Source organism: Passer domesticus, chromosome Z, assembly GCF_036417665.1.
Source record: "Passer domesticus isolate bPasDom1 chromosome Z, bPasDom1.hap1, whole genome shotgun sequence".
Lineage (NCBI taxonomy): Eukaryota > Metazoa > Chordata > Aves > Passeriformes > Passeridae > Passer > Passer domesticus.
Genome location: NC_087512.1, coordinates 68737748 through 68763535, shown reverse-complemented (window position 1 = coordinate 68763535; position 25788 = coordinate 68737748). Strand labels below are relative to the sequence as shown.

At 52.7% G+C, this 25788-nt stretch overlaps 1 protein-coding gene and 3 long non-coding RNA genes across 4 annotated transcripts; 1 reads left to right on the top strand and 3 right to left on the bottom strand.

The window, feature by feature from the left end:
- Positions 1–401: 401 nt before the first annotated feature.
- On the bottom strand, positions 402–3026 carry LOC135290036 (uncharacterized). Its single transcript, XR_010352777.1, has 3 exons — positions 2696–3026; positions 1870–1907; positions 402–500 (listed from the first exon to the last, which is right to left on the bottom strand). It is a non-coding gene; the product is annotated as an uncharacterized LOC135290036 (long non-coding RNA).
- Positions 3027–5622: 2596 nt separating this feature from the next.
- LOC135290664 (uncharacterized) lies at positions 5623–8436 on the top strand. Its single transcript, XR_010353430.1, has 3 exons — positions 5623–7245; positions 7390–7488; positions 8340–8436. It is a non-coding gene; the product is annotated as an uncharacterized LOC135290664 (long non-coding RNA).
- A 1896-nt stretch (positions 8437–10332) lies between these two features.
- On the bottom strand, positions 10333–20609 carry LOC135291253 (serine/threonine-protein kinase PAK 3-like). The gene is made up of 11 exons (XM_064405287.1): positions 20552–20609; positions 18329–18392; positions 17498–17546; positions 16074–16183; positions 15668–15785; positions 14734–14833; positions 14113–14309; positions 13648–13782; positions 12045–12120; positions 11583–11723; positions 10333–10731 (listed from the first exon to the last, which is right to left on the bottom strand). The coding sequence occupies exons 1-9, from the start codon at positions 20607–20609 to the stop codon at positions 12076–12078; spliced, it is 876 nt and encodes a 291-aa protein (XP_064261357.1). The 3' UTR covers positions 10333–10731; positions 11583–11723; positions 12045–12075.
- A 1-nt stretch (position 20610) lies between these two features.
- Positions 20611–21968, bottom strand: LOC135289447 (uncharacterized). Its single transcript, XR_010352201.1, has 3 exons — positions 21833–21968; positions 21376–21498; positions 20611–20693 (listed from the first exon to the last, which is right to left on the bottom strand). It is a non-coding gene; the product is annotated as an uncharacterized LOC135289447 (long non-coding RNA).
- Between the last annotated feature and the right edge of the window lie 3820 nt (positions 21969–25788).

The following is a 25788-nucleotide window of genomic DNA, read 5'->3' as shown; positions in this document are numbered from 1 at the left end:
AAGTACTTGGGGTCAGCATTGGGACAGGCTGCTCAAGGCTCTATGCAGCTGGGGCTTCTGAATTTCTGGGGGTGGAATCTGCACAAGCTCTCTGAGGCGCTTGTTCTGCTGCATGATTGCCTTTGCAGGTCAATGTCCTTAAGCCCAGCCTGAACCTCCCTTGCTTTCACTCGGGTCCACTTCAGAAAGCTTTTTGTCAAGGTTTAAGAAGTGAGTGCCAGCAGGCAGCTGTGCTCTACGCTGGTCAGCAGCCAGACCTGCCCTGGGCTGCCTTCCCCAGTCTGTGCTGAGCAAGTCCAACAAGGAGAAAGCTAAATTGCTTCTTTGACACTGGGCCTCCTAAAGCCCAGCAACGCCCACCCCTGCTCAGAGAAAGTGAGAAAGCTCAACACACACCTCAACTCCTGAGCACCACGCACTCGATCTGTGCTCTCCTGCCCCTCCGCCTTTCCTGCCTGGGCCCAGGAGTCCTGACTGGCAAGGACCTCGCCTAGCGGGACCTGCAAGGAATAGGCAGGGAAAAAACACAAACAAGCAATAAGGAGCAGGGCAGTTGGCTCCTGAGAGCTGGCAGAAGCAGCAAGCAGAGACACAGCTCACCTGAAGGCAAAAGCTGTTGTGTGGGGCTGTTTATGTGGTATTGATGTGGTGTTTATGTGCCAACTAACCCTCGAGTTGCTCTGAAGTGTCTGAGTAGAAGCAGGGAACATTTCCCTGCTCAGCTCTGGTCAACTGACTTCCCCTCGGGGTTTCAGGCCTGTGAGAGCAGCCAATAGGAACTGCATTCCAGCCCTTCACAGACAGACCTTGTCTCTGCCATGCAGAGCTGCTCAGGAGACTTCTCAGCAAACCTGGCTCATGTCAAAGTTAAGGGCGTAGTCCAAGCTGTGACTGTAGCTGCCTAGATAGGGCGTGGAGAGGGGTGGGTCCCTGCAGGCAACAGCGGCTCCTCTGCACCCCACAAGGCTGTGAACTGCGCCTTGGGACCTCTCTCTGTGCTGGCAGCAGGGAGCCTGCACAGACTCTGTGCACAAAGGGGCTGGCCTTCACACCAGTAGCACTAAAGGACATCATGCTAGTGCTTCTTTGACACCAAGGGAAGTTCACAGTCCCTGTGAGAGTGCCAGGAAAATGATGTCTGCATGTGAATTTTCCCTAGGGCCAGTGGCTGGGCTGAAGAGTGAGCTCACGGCAGGACTCCAGCCCACAACATCTTCAGCCACAAAGGGCAAGGGCTGCCTGCTCAGAAACTTGCAGCTCTGCACTGCACCAAAGCTTTGCACTCAACCAACCAAAGTTGCCACTGATTGGTGCACGATACTCAGGCCCTGGATCGACAACACCCGGAGGTTTGTTGTCCTTTGTGTCCCCTTTAGCCTCTGGAGGAAGAGAGCCAGCCAGAGGAGCTTCTGCCACTGCTGTGGTGCTCTGCAGACAGGCAGCAGCATGAGGGACAGGGAGTAACCTGTGTTTTAGAACCTTGTTTCTCCTGAGCTCTACACCCAGCTGTCCTAGAGCAGAAGTCATGAATTTGGATAAAAGTGGGATGCTCAGTCATTAAACCTCAATTCAAGTGCTCAGATGAGACTAATGTTGAGACAGGATTGCACATGCAGCTGAGGGAGATATTTCAGGCTGGCTACAATCAGCATGTGGCCTCCTGTCTGCAAAGCTTGACTTTCATTAGTTAAAACCTCTTCAGTGGAAAAGGAGGAAATGGATGGAATCCTTCTGGTAGTGTTCATGCAGACGTTGACGTGGACTTTCTTTCGGCCTGCCGGGCTGGCACTCTACTGCAACAGGCCAAGCCCACAGCTTTCTCCACAATCTTCAGACACCAGGCATGTCAAGGGTGCCCGTCCCACTCACCGAAGGGCGTGCTTGACTCCTTCCACCTCTGAGGCGATCTGCCGGGGGCAAAGGAAAATGAATCAGGGGCTGTTAGAAAACTGTTTGTGCTGAGGAATTCCACAGCACGAGTCCACGCAAACAGAGAGCAGTTTCCCTTCACAGCATCACTACAGGAGCAGCACTTCTTTAGCACAGCAAGCAAGACTGCAGGCCAATAGCCTGGGCTGTGTCTACCTTTTGCTCGGCTTTGTCACTAAGTAACTAGAAACTTGGCCCTGAGGATGCCAATTGTTCCTTAGCAGTCAGTGCCTACATTGGAGCTCATTGTCCGGCCTACAGCTAAAGCAGCTTTTTTCTCCTCTCTTTCCTGGACTTGCTTTTTCTTTTTGTCAATGGCATGCAGCATGTCCCATGCGGTTGCTGTAACCAATTCCCCACAAAAGCTTTCACCACACCACTCTTAGCGCTTGCTTAGCTGTTGGGACACAGCACAGGCCCAGCTCTGGGCTTCAGGAGCACACACCAAGTGCTCGGCACTTTGCGCTTCAGCGCAGAGCCAATGGCTCTTGGAGCACACAGAGGGGGTCTAGTAAGACAGGCGCATCCTTTAAGGATGGAATGCAGAAGAAAGATGCTTTTCCTCAGGTCTGGAGAGAAGCGCACAGTTTTTAGAAGGACACCTGCAAAGCTCTCCCAGTTTGCATGTTCGAGGTTCCTACACCCTGCTGGGCAAGACACACCCCCTTTTCAGCTGAAGCTCTTGACAGGACCTTTGCCAAACATATGGCATCTTTATGCCATTTCTGTTCCAACGTGCTGCCCCAAGAAAAACTCTTCTATTTACCAGCCAAACGACGAAGAGCTTTCCGAGAAGCCGCCAATGAGAAGGCGCTGCTGACTGCTCTACGGACTGCCTCCATCCTTTGAGCAGGGCTGCTCGAGTCCGTAGGCCGGGAAACAAAAATAGAAAAAACCCCACTTGCACAAGTCCTGAGACTGTGCAAGTAAAAAGGGCAAAAACAGGACACCTGCACGAGTCCACGGACTCTGCAAGAAAATAGAGAAACAGAAGGACACCCGCTGTAAGCTGAGAACAGCTGAGTCGAGGTGATCCTCCTGCAAGGAGCACGCCAAGAGCTGCTCTGCACGCTGAGCCTTGCGGGCACCAGGAAAACCTCCTGCTGACAACGCTGTGACGTGGCAGCCCTCTGCTGACATCACAATAGCAGCCGCTCTGGCATGTTCTGTGAATTCATGCATAGCAACCAAACCTGCTCTAGGGCTCACACAAAAGAAAAGCCCGGAAAATTCTCCTCTGACCCAAAGCAGCACAAAACCCCTTGCAGTCCATAGCCCGCAGCTCCAAGGATCCCAGAGTAACACAAAACAGGCACCAAGCCCATACACCCTGTATGCCAAGCTGAACTCTGTGAAGCAGCCAGCATGTGAGGAAACCAAAGGCAAGGTGCCCTTTTGGCCAGCAGCGCTTCTGACTAAAACCAAGAACAGCTGCTTAAATGCTGTGGATGAAATCATGCTTTGCTAATATCCTGGAGAATTCCCTCCATTGGAATGCCTGTCATTCCCACCCCTTTGCTGCATGGCTAACATCAACCAGCAAACTGTAGGGCTTGCTGAAAGAAGAATGATAGCTAAGTGGGGAGAAAAAGCCAAGGAACCAACGTGCTGCACACACAGCACACCGCTGCTGCACAGTTAGGGCACCTCAAAGAAGCCTTGGGGGCCTGTGCCTCACCTCTGGCAGCTTCCCTGCAGTATGCATCTGGGAGTCACAGGCATCTGACTCTAATGGATACACAGAAAGAAGCAAAAGAACCTTCCATCCCAATGTGGGACAATGTAGAAGCTGGTGGGGGGAGGAAAGCAGTGCACCAAAATGGGCAAGTCCCACCCAAAAGGCAGTCATGAGGCAGAGACCAAATCACTCAGCTGGTGGGCACACCTTAGGAAGGCAGGCTCAGGAAAACAGAGCAACCACAAGCCTTCCAAAGTTTGGAAGCTTCCTTCGCCCTCCTCTCCTCTGCCTTTGAAACCAGGTTTTTCTTCTCCCTCCTAAAAATACCTTCTTGAGCATGGACAGCCAGTGCCTGGAAAAACCACCAGGTCTCAGTTAAAAACTACAAAGAATGGAGAAAGACCTGGGCTTTTCTTGTTTGCCTGCTTTTGCAGCCGTGCTAGCATTTGGGAAGGGCTCTACACAAGTCCAGGTGTTTCCCAGCCCCACGACCACCTCTGGCATGAGCCCAGCAAGTGGAGTGGAGAGAGCAGCTGGTCAGACGCCACATGTGACATCTGGGAGGCTGCATGTTGTCCTGATGCAAATTCCCTCTGCCTGTCAGACTGAAAGTCAGGACAACTCTCAAGGAATGCCTGATTAGATGAGGAATACCTTTGCATCTACAGACCCAATATTTGTGCCTTACTGGTCTCATAATGCCAAGGCATTAAAATGTTCCTGGGTGGCCTTAATTTCCTCTAGGTTAAGAGATCAGGGAATAGTTTCAATCATGCACTGCTTACAAAACAGTCCCCAGAGCCATGCATACCGTTTTCTGCCCACCATTCACAAAACACTGCCGTTTCCTCAGAGCAAAGCAACAGAAAGCTCTAGCAGGCTGCCCCACCCCAAGAGTTTCCAACCACCTTTTTCCTCTACTATCTACGTGCTATGTTCTCAGCAAAAGTGGTTTCTGCCAGCACGGTGGACTCAGATCATTCATCCATGTGCAACAGCACGTGCTGGTGCTCCAGCCTGAGAGCTGGAAGTCAGGAACTTGGGCACCTGTGCTTTGAGATGCAACAGCAGCCAGAGAATGAGGCTGAGGGTGACAGCTTGGGGACGAGGCTGGCCCAGCAACAGCATGGCACACAAGCTGTGGAGGAGACACTGTCTGCATGACAGCCCTAATAACGCCACGCAAACCCCGACAGTTTTACACATTTATTGGACGCTGGTTGCTCTGCATGTATGTCTGTACTGCTGCCTTTCTAACCTTTGGGAAATGGTCAGAGCTAGCAGGATTCACCCATTATCAGGAGCTGATGCAGCCTGGGAACCTGCTGATTTACAGAGGCTTCTGGCTTTCCAGGTGAAGCCAAGGCAAGCCCTGCTGCTGCTGCTGCTGCTGCTGCTGCTGCTGCTGCTGCTGTGCGAGAGGGCCCTAGCTGGGCAGGGATGGCACCCGTGTGCCACGGGCTGTTTCTCCTTGCAGAGCTGGGCGGTGCTTTTGAGGCAGTAATGACAGCTGGTGGGAGAGAGAAGGGATCTTTTCCTGCACCAGCACTCATGGATGCACAAGGGCCACCTTCAGGGGAGACTTTTGGCCCCACAAAGTCAAGCAGAGGGACACAGCTGGAAAAGGCTTCCTTTGCAGCCTTCTTTGCTCCTGGAAAGAAGGGAGCCGAGTGAGAGGACGGGCAGCAGGGCCCGATCCCGGCCCGGGCCTGCAGGGAGGGGCGGCTGCCGCTGGGCGGCGCCATGGGCAGGGAGCGCCCCTGCGCGGGGCGGGCGGGGCGCCATGGGCAGCCGCCAGGGGGCGCCCGGGGCGGGGCGGGGCCCCTGTGTGAGGGGGGAGAGCCTCGGGCAGTGCGGAGCCACAAACGGGACTGTCCGTCCGCAAGGCACAGCGCCAGGGCAAAGCACAGCTCAGGCGCAGCCTGGCCAGGAAGGGAACGCTCCCGTGCACTGCTAGGTGTTTTGATTGCCAGTCCTGCGCTGAGCTGGCAGGCCACAAAGCCTCCTCAAGCACCGCTGCCTCCTCTCCAGGCTTCCTGCACTTCCTTTGCTGACAGGGTCCCATCAGCCGGGCTGGAGGCAGGCTCAGCTGATGTTACAAAGCGCTGCTGTCCAAAAGAAAAAAAGACAAAAGGCAAACCAGAAAGGAGCTATTTGTTGCCAGGCTGAATTCCTCACAGGCGGAGGCAGGATTCCTCTTGTTCCCAGAAAGGTGCAGAAAATGCGCCCCGTACATTCATGTCTATGACCAGGCTATTGCAGGTCAGCGTGACTCACAATCGTTACCCAGGTGTCTTCAGCTGGTTGGGATTTTCCCCTGAGAGCAACCTGAGAATGCTGCTTGCCGTCACAGGCCTTTGCTCCTTCCAGGAAACTCCACAGACCCATTTAGCTTCCTCCTTTCTAGGACATGGCCCGGGTTAACTGCCAAGAGGATGAGCAGTGTAAGCCGTTCCTCAGCAAATGCCAATCCCCCTAAGAAATGTGGATTCCAGTGGGATTTAGGCCCAAGTGCTGTTCTCAAGAGCACTGAAGTTCAGGGGTTCAGCAGCGAGACAAGAGCAGGCAGCTTGGCAGGCCTCCACCATCTCCAGCACTCACCTGCCTTGCAAATTGCTCTGCTTCCTCTAGGCCTTGGATGAACTGCTGCTCTTGACCTGCGGCCTTCTCCTGTTACCCATGAGGCTGGCACCTGAGGCATTTGTGAGGAGGTCTAGAACAAAATGACACAGGAGAAATCCACAGAACCTGCGCTTGGGATCGTTTGCCCCGTTTGGTGCTTGCAAGTGTCCGCAGCAGACGTGGAGTTGGCAGTTCAGTCAGCTATGCGGTCCAGAAAGGAAAAGGCTCCGTTAGCTGAGGGAAACCAATTTACTCAGCACCTGCAGGCCAGAAATGAGGGTGCAGCAAATGACTGAAAAACACAGTATATGATACAGCACATATCTTCAATGGGCATGCCAGAGATTTCAAACCCACATCCATGCAGGAATGTGACCTTGCAGCTTTCGCACAAGCCAAAGGGAGTGGCTTTTTGCAAAGACACCAGGAGCTCAGTGTGGGACACAGAACTTTTTCAAGAGCCGGACTGACCTGGGAGCTGGTGGAAGCGGAGAGAAGGGGCAAATGCGCCCATGGGTGCACCCACACTCTGAGGGCTGCTCCAAGGGCACCCCCTGCCATGCACAGGACATGGGCACTGCCCCGTGCAGAGGACATGTCCCTGCCATATTGACAACACCAACACTGCTCCAGTGTCATGCAAACACACATGGGTGGTTTGTTACTTGCCATGTTTTCCCCACTACAAAATCATTCTTCCTTCTGTGAATCCTGCAATGTGCTGGTTGATGTTAGCCCTGCAGGAAATGGGCAGGAGTGACAGGCATTGCAATTCAGGGAACTAGTTTTAGTCAGAAGCATTGGTGGCCAAAGTACAGGGTGTGTGAACTTGGTGCCCGTTCTGCGTTACTCTTGGATCCTTTCAGCTACGGGTTATGCACTGCAAGCGGGTTTTGCGCTGTTTTGGGACAGCGTGCGCCCTTTCAAAGGAGTCCTTTTTGTCGCCTGATGTTGTAAAGTCTGTGGACAAATGCAGGCATCCTTTTTTATCCCCCCTGCGATTGTAAGGTTTGCAGGTATGTGCAGGTGTCTTTTCCTTTTGCCTTCTTCCTATACAGTTGGCCGATTGCTGCGGGCGTCCGCTTTTTCATCTTTTCCTTGCAGAGTCTGGGGACTTGTGCAAGTGGGTTCATGTTGCATTTTTGTTTCCTGGCCTGCAGACTGGAGCAGCACTGATGAAATGATGGAGTGAATCTGTAGAGCAGTTGGCAGGCCTTTCTTGCTGGTGTCATCCCACAAAGTTTTTTATGGTCCCATGGGTAAGTAGAAGTATTTTTGCTGGGGCAGCAGATTGAAACAAAAATGGCATAAAGATGCCATATGTTTGGTAAAGCTCCTGCCAAGAGCCTGAGCAAAAAATGGGGTGTCTCTTGCCCAGCAGGGTGTGTGCGGGTATCCTTCTTTTTCCCTGTGGCTGTAGACTCTGCAGACACATGGAGGTGTCACTTTTTCTTCCTTTCTCTTGTACAGTCTGTGGATTTGTGCAGGTGTTTCTTTTTTCCTTCCCTCTTTTGCTGTACACTCTCCAAAATTGTGCAAGCATCCTTATTTTTCCATTGTAGTTGCATGGTCTGGGGCTTGTGCAAGGGTGCATTTTTGTCCTCGTTTCACTGCATGCACTGGGCATTCTTGCAAGTGGTGCTTTTCCCTTTTTGTTTCATGGTGTGTGGACTGGAGCAGCATAGCTCAAATGATGAAGTGAGTCCATAGAGGAGTGGGCAGCACTTTTCCCGGCCCGAGCTCTGCTGTTAAACAGAGCGGCCGCCCGCCCCGAGCCGCCGGTGCCCCGTTCAGATGGGGATGCCCGGCCTGGGTCCCTTGCGGGCCGTAGGGGGGAGGTCGGGGACCGTTCCCGGCCCTGGTCCAACACGGACAGCTGCGTCTCGGCTGCAGGGAAAGCGCAGGAGGCCCTGCAAGAGCGATTCCGCTGGGATCGCTGCTGCTGCGCGGTGGCTTCGGCACCGTCTACTCAGGGACGTGCCCCACAGATGGCGCCCCAGTGGGTGGAGGGGCTGAGATGGGGTGGTGGAGGGGGAGTGCGGAGGAATAGGAGGATGGGGCTTGGCAGAGTGGGATCTGAGCTCAGGATGCTGCACCCCTTCACTCGCAGGTGGCCATCAGAAGTGTGTCCTGGGATGGCATCCCTCATTGGGACGAGCTGGAGATTGACCGGGGCCAGCGGCAGAAACCGGCACGTGACGGGCGGGGTAAGCCAAGGCCGGGCAGAGTGGAAAGCGCCAGGACGCCTGGAGGGGGAGCGGGCGTGTGCTCAGTGGAGGGCTGAGATCATCCTTGGCTGGGTGAGAGCTTCCAGACCCCTGGCATGACATCAGCCCCACTGATGCCATTGTGGTCTTCTTGCAGCCCGAAGGAATCCGCGTACCCAGGGAGATGGAGCTGCTGCGCAAGGTGTCCAGTGGGTTCCATGGTGTTGTTCAGCTCTTGGATTGGTAGGAGCTCCCGAACAACTTCTTATTGGTGCTGGAGTGCCCTGAGCGCTCGCAGGACCTCTTTGATTTCATTCTGGCATGGGGGTGCCATGACGGAGAAGGTGGTGCAGGGGCTGTTCCTCTACGTGCTGGAGGCCTTGCCACACTGCAGCAGCTGTGGGGTCCTGCACCAGGAGGTCAAACCAGAGAACACCTGGCCCTGGGACAGGCAAAACTGATGGACTTTGTCTCTGGCATCTACCTCCAAGACACAGTGCACCCAACACTTTGCAGGTGAGCCCACGCAGGGCTCCGCTCCTGGTGGGCCCTGGCAACCCATGGCCCAACCTGATTATGGCTCCAGGGATTGCTGCATTTGCTGCCAGTTTGAGACACACCTATGAGCTACAGAGAGCTGCCTGTATGAGACAGAAGGAACGATCAGAAGAATCATCCCACCTTCTCTCGCTGCTAAACCAGTTCATCTCTTCCTCATAAAGACAAAGTGCAGTGTTTTCTGTGCATCCATGGCAGCTTATCGGCCTGCAGAGCTGAGAGGCTTTTTCCCCTGCTGCTTTGCTACAGGCAGATTTAGCAGCACTATCTAACACGGAGATACACAGAGGGACCACAAGCAACTGACTTTGTGCCACCTAAACTCAAAGGGCACTAGTCTCCGCAGATGGAGATGGAAGAGACTCGCACACTCCCTGTTTGCTCTGTTGAGGCACACGTGGCCGGCACGGCTTTTGCGGATGGAGAATAAGAAGGGACAGCTCCCTCAGAGCCCTGCAGCCCAGAGATCTGCAGGGCGCTATCAGCACCTGGCCTTATAGGTGACCAGTTTGGCTGGGATGGAAAGCAAGCACCAAATCCTCGCTGACTTCAGTGGCAGCAGCAGCAGTGCCTGCATCTGATGCCTAGGTCTGAGTCTGGGCTGGAGAAAGGACACACACACGGCACATTGTCCCTGAAGAACGTGACTTTGGAAACACCCGCCTGCCACTGTCTGCCGTTGTTTGTGCTGGGGTGACACCAGCCTGAGGCACCGGGCAGCCCTCAATGCCAGCTGGGACTGCCAATGACAGGCCCTGGCCTCCGGGACCAAACGCAGGGGGAAGTCACTCTCCAGATGCAGCTTGCAGATTGAAAAGGTTGCTGTGAGCAGCCACCTCAAAGGGCAGACAAACGAGGCTCTCCTGCATTTTAGCTGTGCCACACAGCTGCACAGCCCTGGGCGGACACTGCGGAGCACAGGGACAACAGAAGGCACAGAAGAAGGACAAAGCCACTCAAGCACAGAGACTTTTCAGGACAGCTGAGTCCCAGACAACCGCAAGCGTGGTGTCACGCCCCAGTCCTTTTCTGTTGACAGAGAGCAGGAGCAGTGGGTGCTTTGCCTGGCTGGCCAGGGTCCTGCCCGCCGCTTTCCTCTCTGCTCTCCTCTACTGCCAGCAGACGTGCCCACCTTCTTGGTTCCACTTGCCGAGCCTCGTACCTATTAGCCACGGCCACCTGGGAGGAGGGAGCAGTCACAGAGGAGACGTGCCGGCTACACCGAGCAGGAAACAAAAGCTTCTATGTGCACAGCTGAAAGCCCGTATCTGCACAGGATGCTTAGGCTGCCCTGCTCTTCACTGGGTTTTGGCTGGAAATGCACTTTTTTGGCTGGAATTGCACTTTCTTCCTCATCCACAAGTCCAGGGCTGGGCAAAAACTGGCCAATGGGCAGCATTCCAAAGGCAGTGGAGGTGGGAGCTGATAAAGGAAGGAGAGCGTTCCCAATTCCAAACCACAGCAGAAGGCCCTTAGGAGGGACTTTCCATCTTTAAGAAGGAATGGCCAACTCAGAAGGGAATGTAGAGCCTTATTCCCTGGCTGACGAGGAAGGGAATCTTGCAGCAGGCTTGAGGGCGTATAGGACTTTTATTGTGAGTGCAGCTCCAAGCTGCCATTGCGGAGTGTAATCCTGAAGTGATCCTGGTCATGTCTTCTGCTTCCTGCATTACTTCACTGCACATTTCCTTTGTTTACATTTGAAAAGCCCTTCGAGATGGCGGGGGCCCATGGAATCTGTGGATGGAAGAATAGAAGTACAAAGAGTGAAAGATACAACAGCAGCATTAAACCAGCTGCACAGCCCATCAATTTCTCGGAAGTATTTTGTCTCCAATGCCTGGCCACAAGTCTGGAGTCTAAAGGGAATCTAGGAAGCCAAGTGTTCTCATCACTTTGGCCAGACTAGCACACACACCTTCAACGCGGTCACTGGCTGGGTTACAGCCTTCTGCTGCATGTGAAACAATCCCTGCTCTTGTCTTTACTGCACAGGGAAGCTCAGGCAAAACCCACCCACTCTCAGCTGCCCTCAAAGGCAAAAGGAACACCCAAGTGCTCCCTGCCTGCATTCAAGGTCCGCAATAGATTCTCTAGGGAATCCAAAATGTCTCTCCCAATACCAAAGGGACGTGGAACATGTGCTCCAGTTCATGCTGAGGCACACCCACCATACACAGCTCGATCACACAAAGAATGCACAGGATGTACTCAGCAGCTTCAGGCACCTCCTCAGCTGCCTGACAGCCAGCCCGCTGCCACAGCTCTAGCCTGGCTCTGCAGGGGGCTTCCTATGGGACCTCCCTCCTTCTGAGACAAAGCTCTGGCTTTCCCATTCTCTTTGCGTCAGCAACGCCATTCCCACCTTCCTCAAACCTGCACTCCGGTCGCCTCACACCTGACCGCTCCTTTCCCTCCTGGCACAAAGCTCTCTCCAGCACTGTTTGCCACGGGCCGGCTAAGAGCCAATGCCGCCCAGACAGACAGTGTTCCGAGAAACAGTGCCCATAAGGAGCGCACAGCAGTCCAAAGCAACACAGAAACTCTCTTTTCAAAGCCTTTGCCTTTTGGCTGGCTCTGCTTCGTACCTCTTCTCATTCAGCTTGCATGGTGGCAACTTCCTGCTTCGTCTCAAGCAGCCTTTCCTCCTGCTTCTTCTCTACCTCTGCCAGGAAGTTTGCCCCTTGTGCCAGCAGTTGCTGTGCCTCCAAACGCTGCCCTTCCAGCTCCTGGTGAGGGGAGGAAAACACTTCCAATGAAATCCCAGCCAAGTTCCCCAACTAATCAGTGGAAACTTCATGCCTCGCACCACCTCCCACCTGAAAAGTGCACATCAGTAGTGACTCTGTGGCCTCCAGCAATGCTGTCCTAAGCAGAAATGCAGAAGGAGGATCAGCAGGTGGGAGAAAAGGGGATGCCACCTTCCTTTCCTGCTCTGATGGCTGCCTGTTGCCTGGCCCCTCTCTCCTCAGGATTTCTACCTGCTCTCAGAGGCTCTGTTCTCCAAGTGCTCAGGTGGTCCTTCTCATCTCTTTTGCTTCCTGCATTACCTGGCTGCAGGGAGGACAGCAATCAAGGCTGTCAGAAGAGGCTTAAGAGAGGCTCCGCTGATTGCAGAAATGGATGCTGCCCAAGGGGAAAAAGAAACAAAACAAATCTAATTAAAAGAGACAAAGGAAAAAGGAAGCGTTATTTTCCAAACTGAGTTCCTAACAGGGTCAAGTTGGATTCCTCTAGTGCCCAGAAATAAACAGACATTGGACTCAAGAGCACCAGCAGCACATCTGCCTTCATGTGCAGCATGCCGCCATCACAGGCAAACACAGCCCAGAACTGCACTAGTCCATTCCTCATGGTGCTGTCACTTGCTGGGATTTTTGTCCTGGTACCACTGTGCGATTGCTTCTCGCTGTCCTAAGGATTTGTTCCTTTCAGAAAAGTCAACAGACTTATTCAAGCGCCTCTTTTCTACAGACATGGGCTATGTGAGTGAACAGGAGAGAAGTGGGGCATAAGGCATTCCTCAAGAGACTCCCAAGAGCTCTGAAAAATATTGATCCCAAGTTGTTCTCAGGAGCGCTGGAGATGCAGGTTTTCAGCAGCAAGCCAGGAGCAAGGACACAAGCAGCAGGGTGCAGATGTGCTCAGCTCTGGCTTGCAGGAAGAGCAGTGTCTGCCTCAGCACACCCCACCTCCTCCTGTGCCGGCTGGCATCTTCCTTCACAGCAGGCAGAGCCAAGGAAGTGGTGCGGTCAGCAGCTCCTTGCCTGCCACCAAACCTGGCAGCAAAGCCACAGCCATTCTCAGCTACTTGACGGGGCCAGGCAGCACATGGGGCTGGCAAAAATCCTGCACAGCTGTGCCCGTTTGGCTGGCAGAAACCTCTAAGAGTGGGCCAGGAGGGACAAGCCGGTGCCCTCGGATGCTCACACTGAGCTCCTCAACAGCCCCCGTCTTCCCTCAGACCAATCTAAAACCGCTTGGCAGGGACTGCTTTCAATGTGTTCCTCAAGGCCCTGTCCCTGGCATTGCAATACTTCAGTGCCTTTGCTACCAGGAAAACCTGAATACACCACCCAAGAGCAAAAGAGGGCCACAGAAATGAGCAGAAGGTGGGAGCTCTCCTCTGAGGAACGGCTCAGAGAATTGTGCTTGTTTAGCCTGCAGAAGAGCAAGCTGCAAGGAGACTTCTCCGTAGTTGTAGGGGCTTCTAAGAAAGATGGGGACATATCCTTTAGCAGGGCTGATTGCAAGAGGACAAGGGGGGAACAGTTTTCACCTTAAAGACACTCAATTCAGACTGGCTCTAAGGAAGAAACTGTTTACTAGAAGCGTGCTGCAACACTGGCACAGGCTGCCCAGAGAGCTGGCAGGAGCCCCAAGCCCGGCAACATTCATGGTCCGCTTGCATGGGACGCTGAGCAACCCGATCTACTTGAAGTTGTCTTTGCCGCTGGCCAGGGTTTTGCACTAGGTGACCTTCACTGGGCCCTTCTAACCTCAAGCAGTCTTGGATCCAGGTTGGGTTTCATTAGGAAAGCACCCAGAGCAGAGATTACTCTGTGGGAGGCCCATCTGATTCCCTGGAGTTTGGCCGAGGAGCAAAGCCTGGCAGGGAACAGCTGTTTGGCCCGCAGCCGCTATGCCTTGTACCTGCAGAAGTTCCTTGGCAGAGCCTCGCCTGTCCACATCCATCTGCAGGCAGCAGCCCAGAAATTCACACAAGCCAGGGGGTAGCCTGAGCTTGTGCAGGTCTGGTACCCCTTGCTTGCCTATCAGGAAGTTGGCCTGAAGCAAAAGGAAACATGAGACTCTACGTGATTCTTCCATATCCTTCAGTGCTCACCTAGACCCCATCTTTTAAGCTGCAGTCTGCAGTAGCAATTTCTTGCCTAGCAGATGCTTAGAGATGAGCCTTCTGTCCCAAAGGAAAAAAGGCCCCAGTGCAGCCCCAGCTATTCCAAGTTGCACCAGGTCTTGCCTTGACAGCTGATGTGAGCCCCAGGGACCTTTCTAGAAGTGGGTCTTGCTGGAAGCACTTCAAGCTCTGGGAATGGCATTTTGTCTGATGGACACGGAGGAGAAGGACACGGCTATCTGAGCGTATTTGCACCTTACCCTGTCACTGGTTTCCCGAACATAAGGAGGCTCTCCTGTGGCCATTTCTATTCCCACGATGCCAAGGGACCAGGTGTCCACTTTGGGGCCGTAAGGCTCTCTTCTCACAACCTCGGGTGCCATCCAGCAAGTGGTCCCGACCATCGACCTCCGTTTCCTCTGCTCAGGGCTGAGCAGAGCACAGAGGCCAAAATCAGCTGAGGAGAGAAACAAACACTGCTTCAAGTAGGAAACCAAGGAAAAGGGTTCCTCACTCTCAGCCCCAGAATGCAGTGCTGAATGGAGCTGGAAAAGCAGCTGGGCTCTCCTTGCTCAGGGCTGCAGCCAAGGACATGGGCAATTGTCCACTTAACAAGCCGCCCAGGATTCCCACCCTGACTTTTCCTCATTCCCCTGAACGTTTACACTGTAACTCACTCCCTTTGCAAGGAACACCCACAAACCAAAGTTACCCTGGATACCTTGTTGCTCTCTACACCACTCAGCACCTTACAGCTGTGCCCTGGGCTGGCAGAGTGCTCCCTGCCCTCTCCCCAGCGCCACTGCTGGGCACCGGGCAGCCTCTCCAAAGCAGCCCCACACCGCCTCCCCGCAGCGCTGCGCCTGACCAGGAATACCCACCCAACTTGACGGAGCCATCCCGGCCCAGAAGGATGTTGTCACTTTTGATATCTCTATGGATCACCTGGTTGGCATGAAGGAAAGCCAGGCCTTGCAGGCACTGCCAGGGGAAAAAGAAACAGGAGGCCAAAAGTTAGCCAGGTCTGATTTCATCACACCCAAAAAGTTGGCTGCTGCTGAAGATGCACAGATCTCCAAGGAGCAGTGAGCGCTGGCTGGAGGAAGAGCTTGCTGCTGCAACACTGGGAGAGCAGGATCTTTCCAAGGGAAGGCACGTTAGCTTTTGAGGGGGAAACGTCAGTCGTTGTTGCTCCACACTATCCCCTGCAAAGGCAGTCAGAATGAGCGCTGCTGCAGCGGATGCGCTCTCCCCGTCCGGACGACAAACAATGGTTTGCCAAAAGAGGAAAACGTCCCTGCCTTGGATACCAAGGGCATCACAGTCGGGCGGGAGAATGGAGGACAAGGCTTATACGGCTGCCTGGACAGCAGACTTGGAAGAAGCTGCTTTGTCACTTTTCAGCAGCAAGCACCATGCTGGGTGCCATGCCATCCTTTGGAGTGGAGACCCGTGACACATGAGTCGCTCTTTGGCTTTGCCTCTGGTTGAAAACTGGCACAGCAGCACCTTTGCCCTTACAGGCAAAGAAGGCAATGCAGAAAGGCTCTGGGCTAAGGCTTGGAGAGGCAAAGTGCAGAAGAGAAAAGAAAAAGAAAACAGGCACAGAGAGTTCAACACCGGTAGATAAGAGTAAAGAACAGACTACAGTAGGGGCAGGGACGCTGGCAGACAGCTCAGTCCACATTCTCTTTCTTCTCTGAAGCATAAGGGCAACACAGAAAGGAAGCTCTGAACATGGAATCCCTCGCTTAGCGGCGCTTTCGAAGGATGAGCCTTGTGCAAGCCATCCCTAGCACGAGCAGGACCCCTTACCTCCCGACACACTGTTGCTATGTGTCCTACAGCCATCCTTCTCACGCTGACCACATCACCTAAGGAGCCTCCATCCATATACTCCAAGACCAGCAGGACAGCCTCATTGACAAGGTAGCTGCAAGATGAAAGCCACAGCATGGAGCTGAATGTGCACAGCTAAATTGCTGTACGGAAGAAAAGACTACAGCTGAGTTTTGTTTCCAGGTTTCTGAGATCAGACTTCAAGCTCTTTATGCCAGCAACCCCTCATGGCAACAAAATGCATTCTCCTCCCATGCCTGGTGAAGGGGTGGATTGATGTTCATCGAAAGATCCTTTTTCTGCCAGTGGCTAAAGAGCTTTTAAATCTTGGCCTTGCAAGTATGGAAACAAACATTCCCAGAAAATTACCAGAACTACTTACCTTTCTAGGTAGGTGACAATATTGGCGTGCTTATTTTCACTCATGACCAGGATTTCTTTCAGTACGTCCTCGCAGCCCTGGTGCTGGAGATTAAGCTGCTTTACAGCCACCTACGATGACATTGAAGACTCTTAGGGACAGAAATGACCAGAGCCTCTTTCTCCATGCACTCATGGGCCTGGATGCCTCGTCACCTTGGTAAATGGGGACTCTAAACCATCAACCACAAAGCGCTAACAGAACTCTCTGCACCCGCAGACTTCTCAAATAAGCTTTGTTTAGCACTACTACGATCATTTACACATGTTTAACAAGCCAAAAATAATTTTGCTCCTGTGAAGACAAATTGAAACCACTGGAAATATGTTAGCATTTCTAGGGCTTTGGCCAGCGTTTCCCAGACGGCTGCCATTTCGATTGTGTGTCCAAGTAAACACACACATACATGACAGGGAAAATGCTGTCCAAAAAAGAACTCCAAAGCGACTCAAAGTAAAGTTACAATCCTAGCACATCCTAACTTCTTCAGTTTGGCTTTTGCATCTCTGAAGAACAATCTTGAACACGCTTTAGACTTGAAATTATTGAATGGGTTTAAAAATGACAAAGCCTTTCTGTGGTACACTACGGATGCCCCCCAGGTTAGAAGCACAGGGCTTAGGGCTTTCGGATGCCTCCTAGACCTCCCTCCAAGTGCACTTCCTGAGCGCAGCACTGCAGGTGGATAAGGAACTACCTTATCTAACTCCTTACTATTTCGGAAGATGGAATGTATTTGCTGAGAGCCAAAAAGGAGAATTCAGGACCCTGAACTTTTAGCCCCAAAGAGCAGCAGGACTCCCCAAGACACCACCATGTCTGCTCAGTACAGATAGCATCTCTCTAGTGGAATGTCACCGACATGTGAACTTCTTCTCATTCATCTGTGTGCGTGTATGTATGTTTTGGGGCTGGGGGGTGGGTGGGTGGGTGGGTTGTGTGTGTGTGTGTGTGTGTGTGTGAGCAAGGTTCCCTAAGACTGAAAGGCAAAACTGTGCTCCAGACAAGATCTCTCTTTCTTTAGGTCTTGCATTGTATTTTGCATCAGAACCACATGATGGAAAACAAAATATCTGTGTCTGAACCTGAGCTTAAGAGGAACCGGTGTGGAATGACAGCTCTTGCCATCAGCTGCTCAATGCATATTTATCTGGCAAATGGAAGCTAGCATGTCCTTCTCTGAAAGACACCGCTGCCATCGTCGCATTCATTCATTCAGGTAGGAAGGACAAAGTTTGCCCAAAATTCATTTTGCAGCCTGCCTCTAGACAGACGGCTTCTGTGGGACAGCCTTTGCAGCAAAGACAGGCGGCCCAAAGCTCTGGCCCCAGATCACATCACAAGGGAAAGCACTCAAGAGCTGCAAAATCTGCATGGGCACTTACCGCTTGTCCTGTGGCAGCGTTGAAGGCCTTATAAACAATTCCAAAACCCCTAGAATGAGAGCAGTGGCAAGAACAGAGAAGTTGTTCAGTGCTGAGAAGCAAAAGGCAGTGCAGGCAGGAGCTCTCTGCTGCCTGCAGTCTCTCTAAAACACTGGGCTTTGTCTACTCTTCAGCCAATGGCACAACAGCCCAGCAGCCCTCAGCCATGCAGAATGTCCAAGCGAAAAGCTGGCTCACACAGGAAGAAAAAGGGCTGCTAGAAATCTCCAATGTACACGCTAGATTATGCATGTGGGGGAGTTTGCTTTGCCTTGTCCTTCTTGTGTCTGTGCCTGTGGCGTGCCTTTGCAGGCAATGAAACACACAGTCCTGCTGGGCCTTCTCACCGCTCTCTTTTGATCCTACCTGCCCAACTCAGCTAACGCCACACAGCCTTTCTTATTTTCCTGACCACTGAATACTGTTTCCAGTAAAGTACTACTAAGAAATGCTACTGAGAGCTGTTATCAGGTGATAAGCTGCTCTCTCAGGCTTTCCTTCCTTCAGGAGTGTGGCCATACATTCAAAAGCATGTCTCCTGGGAAAAGAGGCAAACTGGTGCCCCATTTTTGAGGGACAAGAGGACTTCCAGGTCCTGCTCCTTGAGGCAGCCAAGACATTGTCAGCATCCAGTTTTCTTTGATGATGCCTGGTACTGCCTCAGCACTGAGACAGGGACAATCTGGAGCCAGGCTCTGAAGATGCTTGCAGCTTGCCTGACTTCCCACGTGCTATTGCACCACCAAAATTCCTGGCCCGTGGTTCTGTAGAAGTAAGCGTGGCTGCACTCACCCACTGCCAATACGTTTCCATCCGGTGTACTTATTTTCAGGATCTCCAACACTCACCACACGCCCTGAAAGAAACAAAATGCAAGAAGCACACTTGAAAACAGAGATGCTGACTTCCAGGAGATCTGAAACCCTGCTCCACTCTCTGGGGCTCTGAGCAATTTATGGTCACTCGTTTAACATCAACAAGAACAACAAGAAGAGCAGCCCCAGCAAGACAGGCAGCTCTGCAGCACAGCTGGCCTGCACAGAGTCTGATTCTCCCACACTCTTTTGAAGGATTGTCTTGAGGGGAAACTAAGCCCACGGAAAAACCATCCGAGCAGACAGAGAACAGAAGAGAACAGGCACCAAGGCAAGTGGTTGTCACCTACAAACAACAAGGAGGGCTGAAGAATTGGGAGCCTTCACTTTCTTGGCAAGAAAGACTCTCTTGTGAGATTGAACCAAAGGTTTCATACTTCCAAAGATTCCATGCACTCTGGAATCTGGGATGAATTCTTATCAACATCTGCTTTTTTGCAGAGCAGAAAGGATATTGCAAAGTGAATTCCAGGAGAGGAGGGGATTTTCTCTTCCTCTCAGCAGCTTGCCTAAAGAATACCTTGGCATTTTTAGAGAACAGCAGCTCATGCTACATCCAAGAACAATGGCTGTAAGAATTAGAACCCTTTTCATTCAGGAGCAGGCTCAGTTCTGAAGACCACTTTGCCTGTCCCACATTTAGTGAAGAACGACAAGTGCTGGTCTTCAGTGTGGGCTGCAGCAGTCACTGGCACTGGACTTGGCCACTTGAACAGCACCCACGTACCCCATCTTCCCAAAGGGCACAGCCCAGACGGGTAACAAGGACAGTGCCGCTGCTCAGGCGCTGCCGTGACACAGACACCTGCACAAATGAGATGCCGATCCTCTCACCAGTCCAGGTGGCAGCTGCAACCTCACAGCTGAGGAAGGCTCCAGCCCCTGCAGTCACAGCAGCCATCAGTGGCAGGGCAGCTATGACAAAAAGCTTGGCAAAGCCCATCAATGGTCACTGACAAGCACTATGGGGGAGCCAGAGGCAGACCCAGCTCCGTTCCGAGCTGTTGACCCTACTCAAGACAGAACATGATTGTTTTTGTGCTCAGACCCACGGAGGAGTCGATCAATCCACCTTTTGTCCCAGCAGCTGATGGCAGACACTGAGTAAACTGGGCTCGGTTCTCTACCTGACGGGTATTCTCTGACAGCACTGCACTGGCAGCTATTACTAGCTGTAAGAAGCAACTCAGTTGTACTGCAGAGTCACTAAGGCCTTGGTGTGCTTTCCTAGAGTGCAGGAATCTGTGCAGGGAAGGAGGCCAATGCTCCCTATTCCAAGAATATTTCCCAGCTGAGCATTAGCAGTGACAAAGTGCCTGGCAGCGGAGGAACATGCAGCAGAGGGGCTGCCGGCTTCCTCCTGAGAATTGCCAGCAGGGCACTTTTATCTGACCATGCCACATAGATGTGTCTTTTTGATGCATCTTCCAAAGCATACCACTAAAATTCCCAACAGGGATTGTAAAAATCTTGTGCTGGATTTCTTCTTGTGGGGACATTGAAAGCAATTCTTCATCTCTGACAGCTTGGGATTGTTCCAAGAATGTAACTTTTTAATTTATGGGGCAAACTGAAGAGACCTCTTCCAATCTCCTTTGTGCTGTCACCTGATGTTCTCTTCAAGGAGGTTAGGCTAGTGGAGAAATCTTATCAAACCCAAACTGTGGAAGGAATAGTAGAAGTACTAACACTCATAAAAAAGCCCACTAGCATTCAACTAGCCCCACAGCCCATCAATTTCTCGGAAGTATTTTGCCTCCAATGACTGGCCACAAGTCTGGAGTCTAAAGGGAATCTAGGAAGCCAAGTGTTCTCATCACTTTGGCCAGACTAGCACACACACCTTCAACGGGGTCACTGGCTGAGTTACAGCCTTCTGCTGCTGGGGACACAATCCCTGCTCTTGTCTTTACTGCACAGGGAAGCTCAGGCAAAACCCACCCACTCTCAGCTGCCCTCAAAGCCAAAAGGAACTCCCCAGGTGCTCCCTGGCTGCCTCCGAGCACAACAATGGCTTCTCTAGGGAATCCAAAATGTCTGTCCAAACACCAAAGGGAGGAGGAACATTTGCTCCAGCTCATGCTGAGGCACACACACAGTAATACACTGCTCGATTGCACAAGAAATCCACGGGACGTACTCAGCAGCTTCAGGAGCTGCTTCTCTCTCTCCTGGCTTGAGCCGCGTGAACTGCTCATGCTCCGGTTTCCAGGCTGCAGACAGGAGGCCTCTTGGCAGGATGCTGCTGCTGCGGCACCTTTGATGGGTGATCCTGCGTCCATCTGGGACAAGAAATTTTTTTGTGTCAGAAAGGTGCCTGGCAGGGATGCCCCAGATACAGCATTTCAAAGGCAAGCCCATAGCAACAACACTGGTGTTAGGCTGCAAGCTGAGCTGTCAACTCTTCCTCCTTCAATCAAACCCAAACAAGCAGTCAGAGGCTACAGCTTGTCACAGGCAGCCGTAGTAGAGACCGTGAAAGGGAAAGGCCAAGGTTACACTTCACCCTCTTCTGAGGACTGCATTCAGCATGGACAGGGACAACTTGTTCAGAATCTGTGTGGCTCACCATGCTCACCTGAACAAACGCCGCAAAAAACAAAGGGAGCACTAAGAGGCCAGCAGAAATACATTCAGAGGATTGCTGGCCCACCAAGCAAAGCACTAGCCCTGCTACCCAGGGCAGCAGCTGACATTCAGGGGCCCAGGAATTGTTCTACCATCACACCCAGTGTTTTCTCTCTTCCCGTCTCAAAAGCACTTCTATTCAGCCACTTCTTGCTGCTTCTGTACCCAGCTCTAACCCTTCCATTATAGCTCTTCTTCCTGCTGCTCAGAGCTAGAGTCTGCCAGGCTCTGTGCTTCCAGTGCCTGCAGTAGTCCTTGCCTCCCCTTTCCTGAGACCTCTCCGGTTCATGCCCCCATCAGTGCCCTTCCCTCTGCTACCTGCCTAGTCAGGCTCACCTGCCCATTCTCCCGCTCCTCAGTCAGCTCCTGCCTCAGCTGCTCCTTTTGGCTCAGCTCTCTCTGCAGCTGGCACACCCTGGCTAACAGAGCAGCCTTCTGACGCTGCTCTTCCTGCAGGAGCTGCACACAAATGAAGAGAAGACAGCTTTAAACTTCCCACACACCACTTGATTGATCAACCAAGACTGATGTGCTCCCGCTTTCCAAAAGCTTTTTGTCCTCATTCTCGTATCATATCTAAAGGGCCAGCTAAGAGACAATGCCTCCCAGACAGACAGTGTGCAGAGGAGCAGTGCCCATAAGGAGCCCAGAGGAGTCCAAAACAGCACACAAACTCTCTCTCCACACTCTGTGCCTCTTGACTGGCTCTGCTCGGTAGCTTTACTTGTTCAACTTGCATGATGCCAATTTCCTGCTTCATCTCAAGCAGCCTTTTCTCCTGCTCCCTGGGTACCTGTGCCAGGAAGTTAGCCCGTTCCTCCAGCTGCTCCCGAGCCTTCACATGTTGTTGGTCCACTTGTCTCTGCTGATGAGGAGAAGAGACACTTCCAGATGAAGTCCCAGCAATGCTCCCCAAAGAAAGAAATGGAAGCTTCATCCCTCCAACAACCCCACCCCCCACCTGAAAAGTGCACATTACTTGTGACTTTGTGCCCTCCAGCAATGCTGTTCTAACCCAAAATGTAGAGGGAGTGTCAGCAGGTGGATGGATGGAGATGCCACCTTCCTTCCCTGCTCTGATGGCTGCCTGTTTTCTGGCCCCTCTCTCCTCAGCATTTCTGCCTCTTCTCAGAGGCTCTGTTCTCAAATTCCCCCTGCCCTTTCATCAAGGAAGACCTGCAGATGCACTGCAGGACCAGGACGAGGCCAGCGCCTCGATCAGCCAAATCACAAGGCAGGCCACCAGCTGAAATACCAGCAACGCGGGGCCTCTTGCATCTGCTGCAGGCCCAAAGGGCAAACCTCTGTCCACCACGGGAGGACAGAAAGCAAGGAACCCAGCTGCTGGGACTGCACTTGGCAGCAAGGTCAGCAGCCGTCTGCTGCATGGCACAAGGCTGTGGGGAAGACCCTGCCCCTTCGCTGCCATGCTTTGGGGGGCAACCACCCAGCCTCCTGGGGAACTTGGCTGATGCCCATCCTGAACCTGTGGCTGCATATACCATCCCAGCACTGGCCTCTGGCTCTTCACAGGCCTTCAAGTCTGAGCCCTTGGAGCCCTCTGCTGCCTGGCTCAGCCACATGTGGCCTACAGCAGATGCTTGTGGCCATGTCACATACTCATAAGCCAGCCCAGCAAACCTGCCTGAAATCTTCAGGTGTCTATTGTTTCTTACCAGTTCTTGCACCAGCTTCCTTTTCTCCTCTTCCTGAGCAGAGTGCCAGAGTCTCAGAGCCTTGCCGCACTGCTCTTCTGCCCAGCGGAGCTGCTCAGCCATGTCTTCACATTGCTGCTGGCTGAGAGCTCTTACAGCCAGCAGCTCACGACGAAGGCCCCTCACGTCCTCTGCAAACATGACACACGACAGCAGTCAGACACTGCACAAGCAGAGGAAGCTGCTGACTTTAAGCCCGTTCTCTTTCGGGCAAGGAGGGACCTGCCCTCAGCTGCTTCTCTCCTCAGAAGCCCTGCGCACCCAGCTGGCTTTGCAGCAGCTGCACTGGGCAGGGCCATCACCAGAAACAAAGCGCACGAGGCTCTCACCCAGTATCGCCTCCTTGGCCTGCGTGGCCGTGCGCACTTGGGCTTCCACACGGCTCCTGGCCATCTCCAGCTCCGATATGCGCTGCTGAGCCTCCAGCAGGCTGCTTTGCAGGCTCTCCTTCTCCGACCTACAAGTTGTGAAGATGAAGAGCAATTGTTCCTGGCACACAGGGATAGTTTCTGCATAAGATGTGCCTTGAGATCCCTCCACCTTAGTATGGAAAATGGAAACTCATGGAAACTCAGATACAGCAGCACTCTTTTACCGCTTTACATAGCAAAGCAGGCCCCTCCAGGTGCCTGGGCAGCCTTTCCTCATGACCTAGCCCGGCTGAGTTTGGTCTCAGCAGCCAAAGCTGAAATTGCTGTTGCCTGACCTATCACACACGGGCGTGCCCGCCAAGTATGTGCAAAGGAACAAAATCCCAGCCTCTCTTCTGAGCTCATCAGCACTTCCAAGTCACTTGGCAGGTGCAGGACAGAGCAGTGCTCTCCTGGCTGACTCCTCAATGTTTCATGCCATTCATTGTGTACTTCTAGGTACTTTGTTGGCCGGGCACTCTCTAAGTAAAAGGGATAAGGGAATTCACCAAATGGTATAGTGACATCTCCAGCTTCTAGAAGGATGAGTAGGAAAACAGAACTAGGTTTTAATCTCCACAAGAACTCTCACGGAGGAGGGTGGGACAGATATCCCACCAATTAAATGCCTGCAATTTGATGAACAAGACCACTTGCTACCTTCATTGTTGGCTAACTAAGCCAACAGTGCCCAAATATCTTGGCACTCTTTAAAAAGGAAAAAGAACCAGCCAAAGGGGACCTTGACAGGTTAGAGACGTGGGTGGGTAAGTGGGCAAGAATCAGTGCTCAGCAAGAATCCCCAGACACGGTCAAGAAGTCACAAGACCTTTCCCTTCTGCTGCTGCTGCTGCTGTTTGTAAGCAGTTCTAGGTTCTGCACCATCCTTCACAAGAGTGAGCTCTGCAGGGTCTCAAGGTTTTCAGCATGACCCTCCAGCTTCACCTGAAGCGTCACCGCCCCACTCACATCATTCACATGTAAGAGCTTTGAATTCTGAAACTCCCATGACAAACTACTTGGCAAGGAAAGACTGATGGTCAGATGCACCGAAGGAGAAAGCAATACCACAGGGAAACTTCCAGTTTCAGCAACCTTCTGCACAGTTTCCCTGCTACTCAATTCAGTGCCAAGCGGCTTGCTTTGCATTTGTCACAGGAATGTGCAAGGGGTCCCAAGCAGGCACCCAAAAAGTGCTTTGAGAACTTGAGCTGACAGAAAAATAACATTCAGGTCACAGTAGCCTTTTCTTTTTGCTCGTGTCTCTTTGCTTCCCTGCCAGTAGGCAGTAAATCTTCATGCTCAGCACCTTTGTAATTCCAGACCTTCAATGATGTCCCACCCAGAGTCTCCTCCCTGCCTTTACCTGGCCTCTGCCAGCTGCTCTGAAAGGCCTCGTAGGTCCCGCTCCGTGGCTGCCAGTCGGGCTTCCAGGGCAGCGTTCTCTTGCGCCAGCACCGCCTTCTCTCTGCACACCTGGGACAGGGTGTGCCCTTGGCGAGAGAACTCCTGGAGCACCTTCTCCAGGCCCCTGTGGGCTGGCCGCTGCCGCCGGCAAACCTGGAAGTGGGGGGGACACCATTTTTCAAGAGCAACAACAACAACAACAACCCAGTCGCAGTCTTAGCTTGCTGCCAGAAGCAGCGTTCTGGGGGGTCTTGCTAGGACTAATCCCTCTCCCACAGGTGCATCCTAGGAACAAGGTGAGCGTACCTTTGGCACAGCCAGAGGAAACGCTTCCTTCAGCAGATCCCTCTGAGGCTGCCATTCCTCTGCTGTCTGTGCCGCCACTTCAGACGCCCTCTCTAGTGAGGAGTGGCGCTTTCTCTCAAACGCAGCCAGCTCCTTCCATCTATGGCAAGCAGACAAACAAGCCTTTAATTGCAGCACAGTCTCCTTGCAAAACCAGGACTGTATACCATGTCCCACACAGGGCAGTCTCAGGGCCTTCCCACAGCCCTCTGCTTGCACCTCAAGAGAATGCTGCAATTCCCTGCCTAGACCAGCATCTCTCTTTGTTGTTCATGCAGGTGAAAGAGTCACCACTGAGCAAGTCAAACAAGCTTCCAGAAGCCACAGAACACATCCAGAAAGCTCAGGTACTCTCAGTGTAACTGCTTCCTGCCTGCTAGGTCTTATGCTCCTTTCTGATTACAGTGGATACTGGACTTGCCAAAGTTCTTCTTTGGCTAAGACATGCTTGATAAGCCCAGGTGACTCCTCCCACAATGACTCTAGCTTTCACTAGTGAAACAGGGAAAGAGCCTTGCAAGCTCTAGCTTGGGGAGGAGGTGTGGACGATTTTCCAATCCACGTATCTAAGGATGGTTTAGGCTGGCAGAGATCCCAGGAAGCCTCCAGCCCAGTCTTCAGCTCCAAGTACTTGGGGTCAACATTGGGACAGGCTGCTCAAGGCTCTATGCAGCTGGGGCTTCTGAATTTCTGGGGGTGGAATCTGCACAAGCTCTCTGAGGCGCTTGTTCTGCTGCATGATTGCCTTTGCAGGTCAATGTCCTTAAGCCCAGCCTGAACCTCCCTTGTTTTCACTCGAGACCACTTCAGAAAGCTTTTTGTCAAGGTTTAAGAAGTGAGTGCCAGCAGGCAGCTGTGCTCTACGTTGGTCA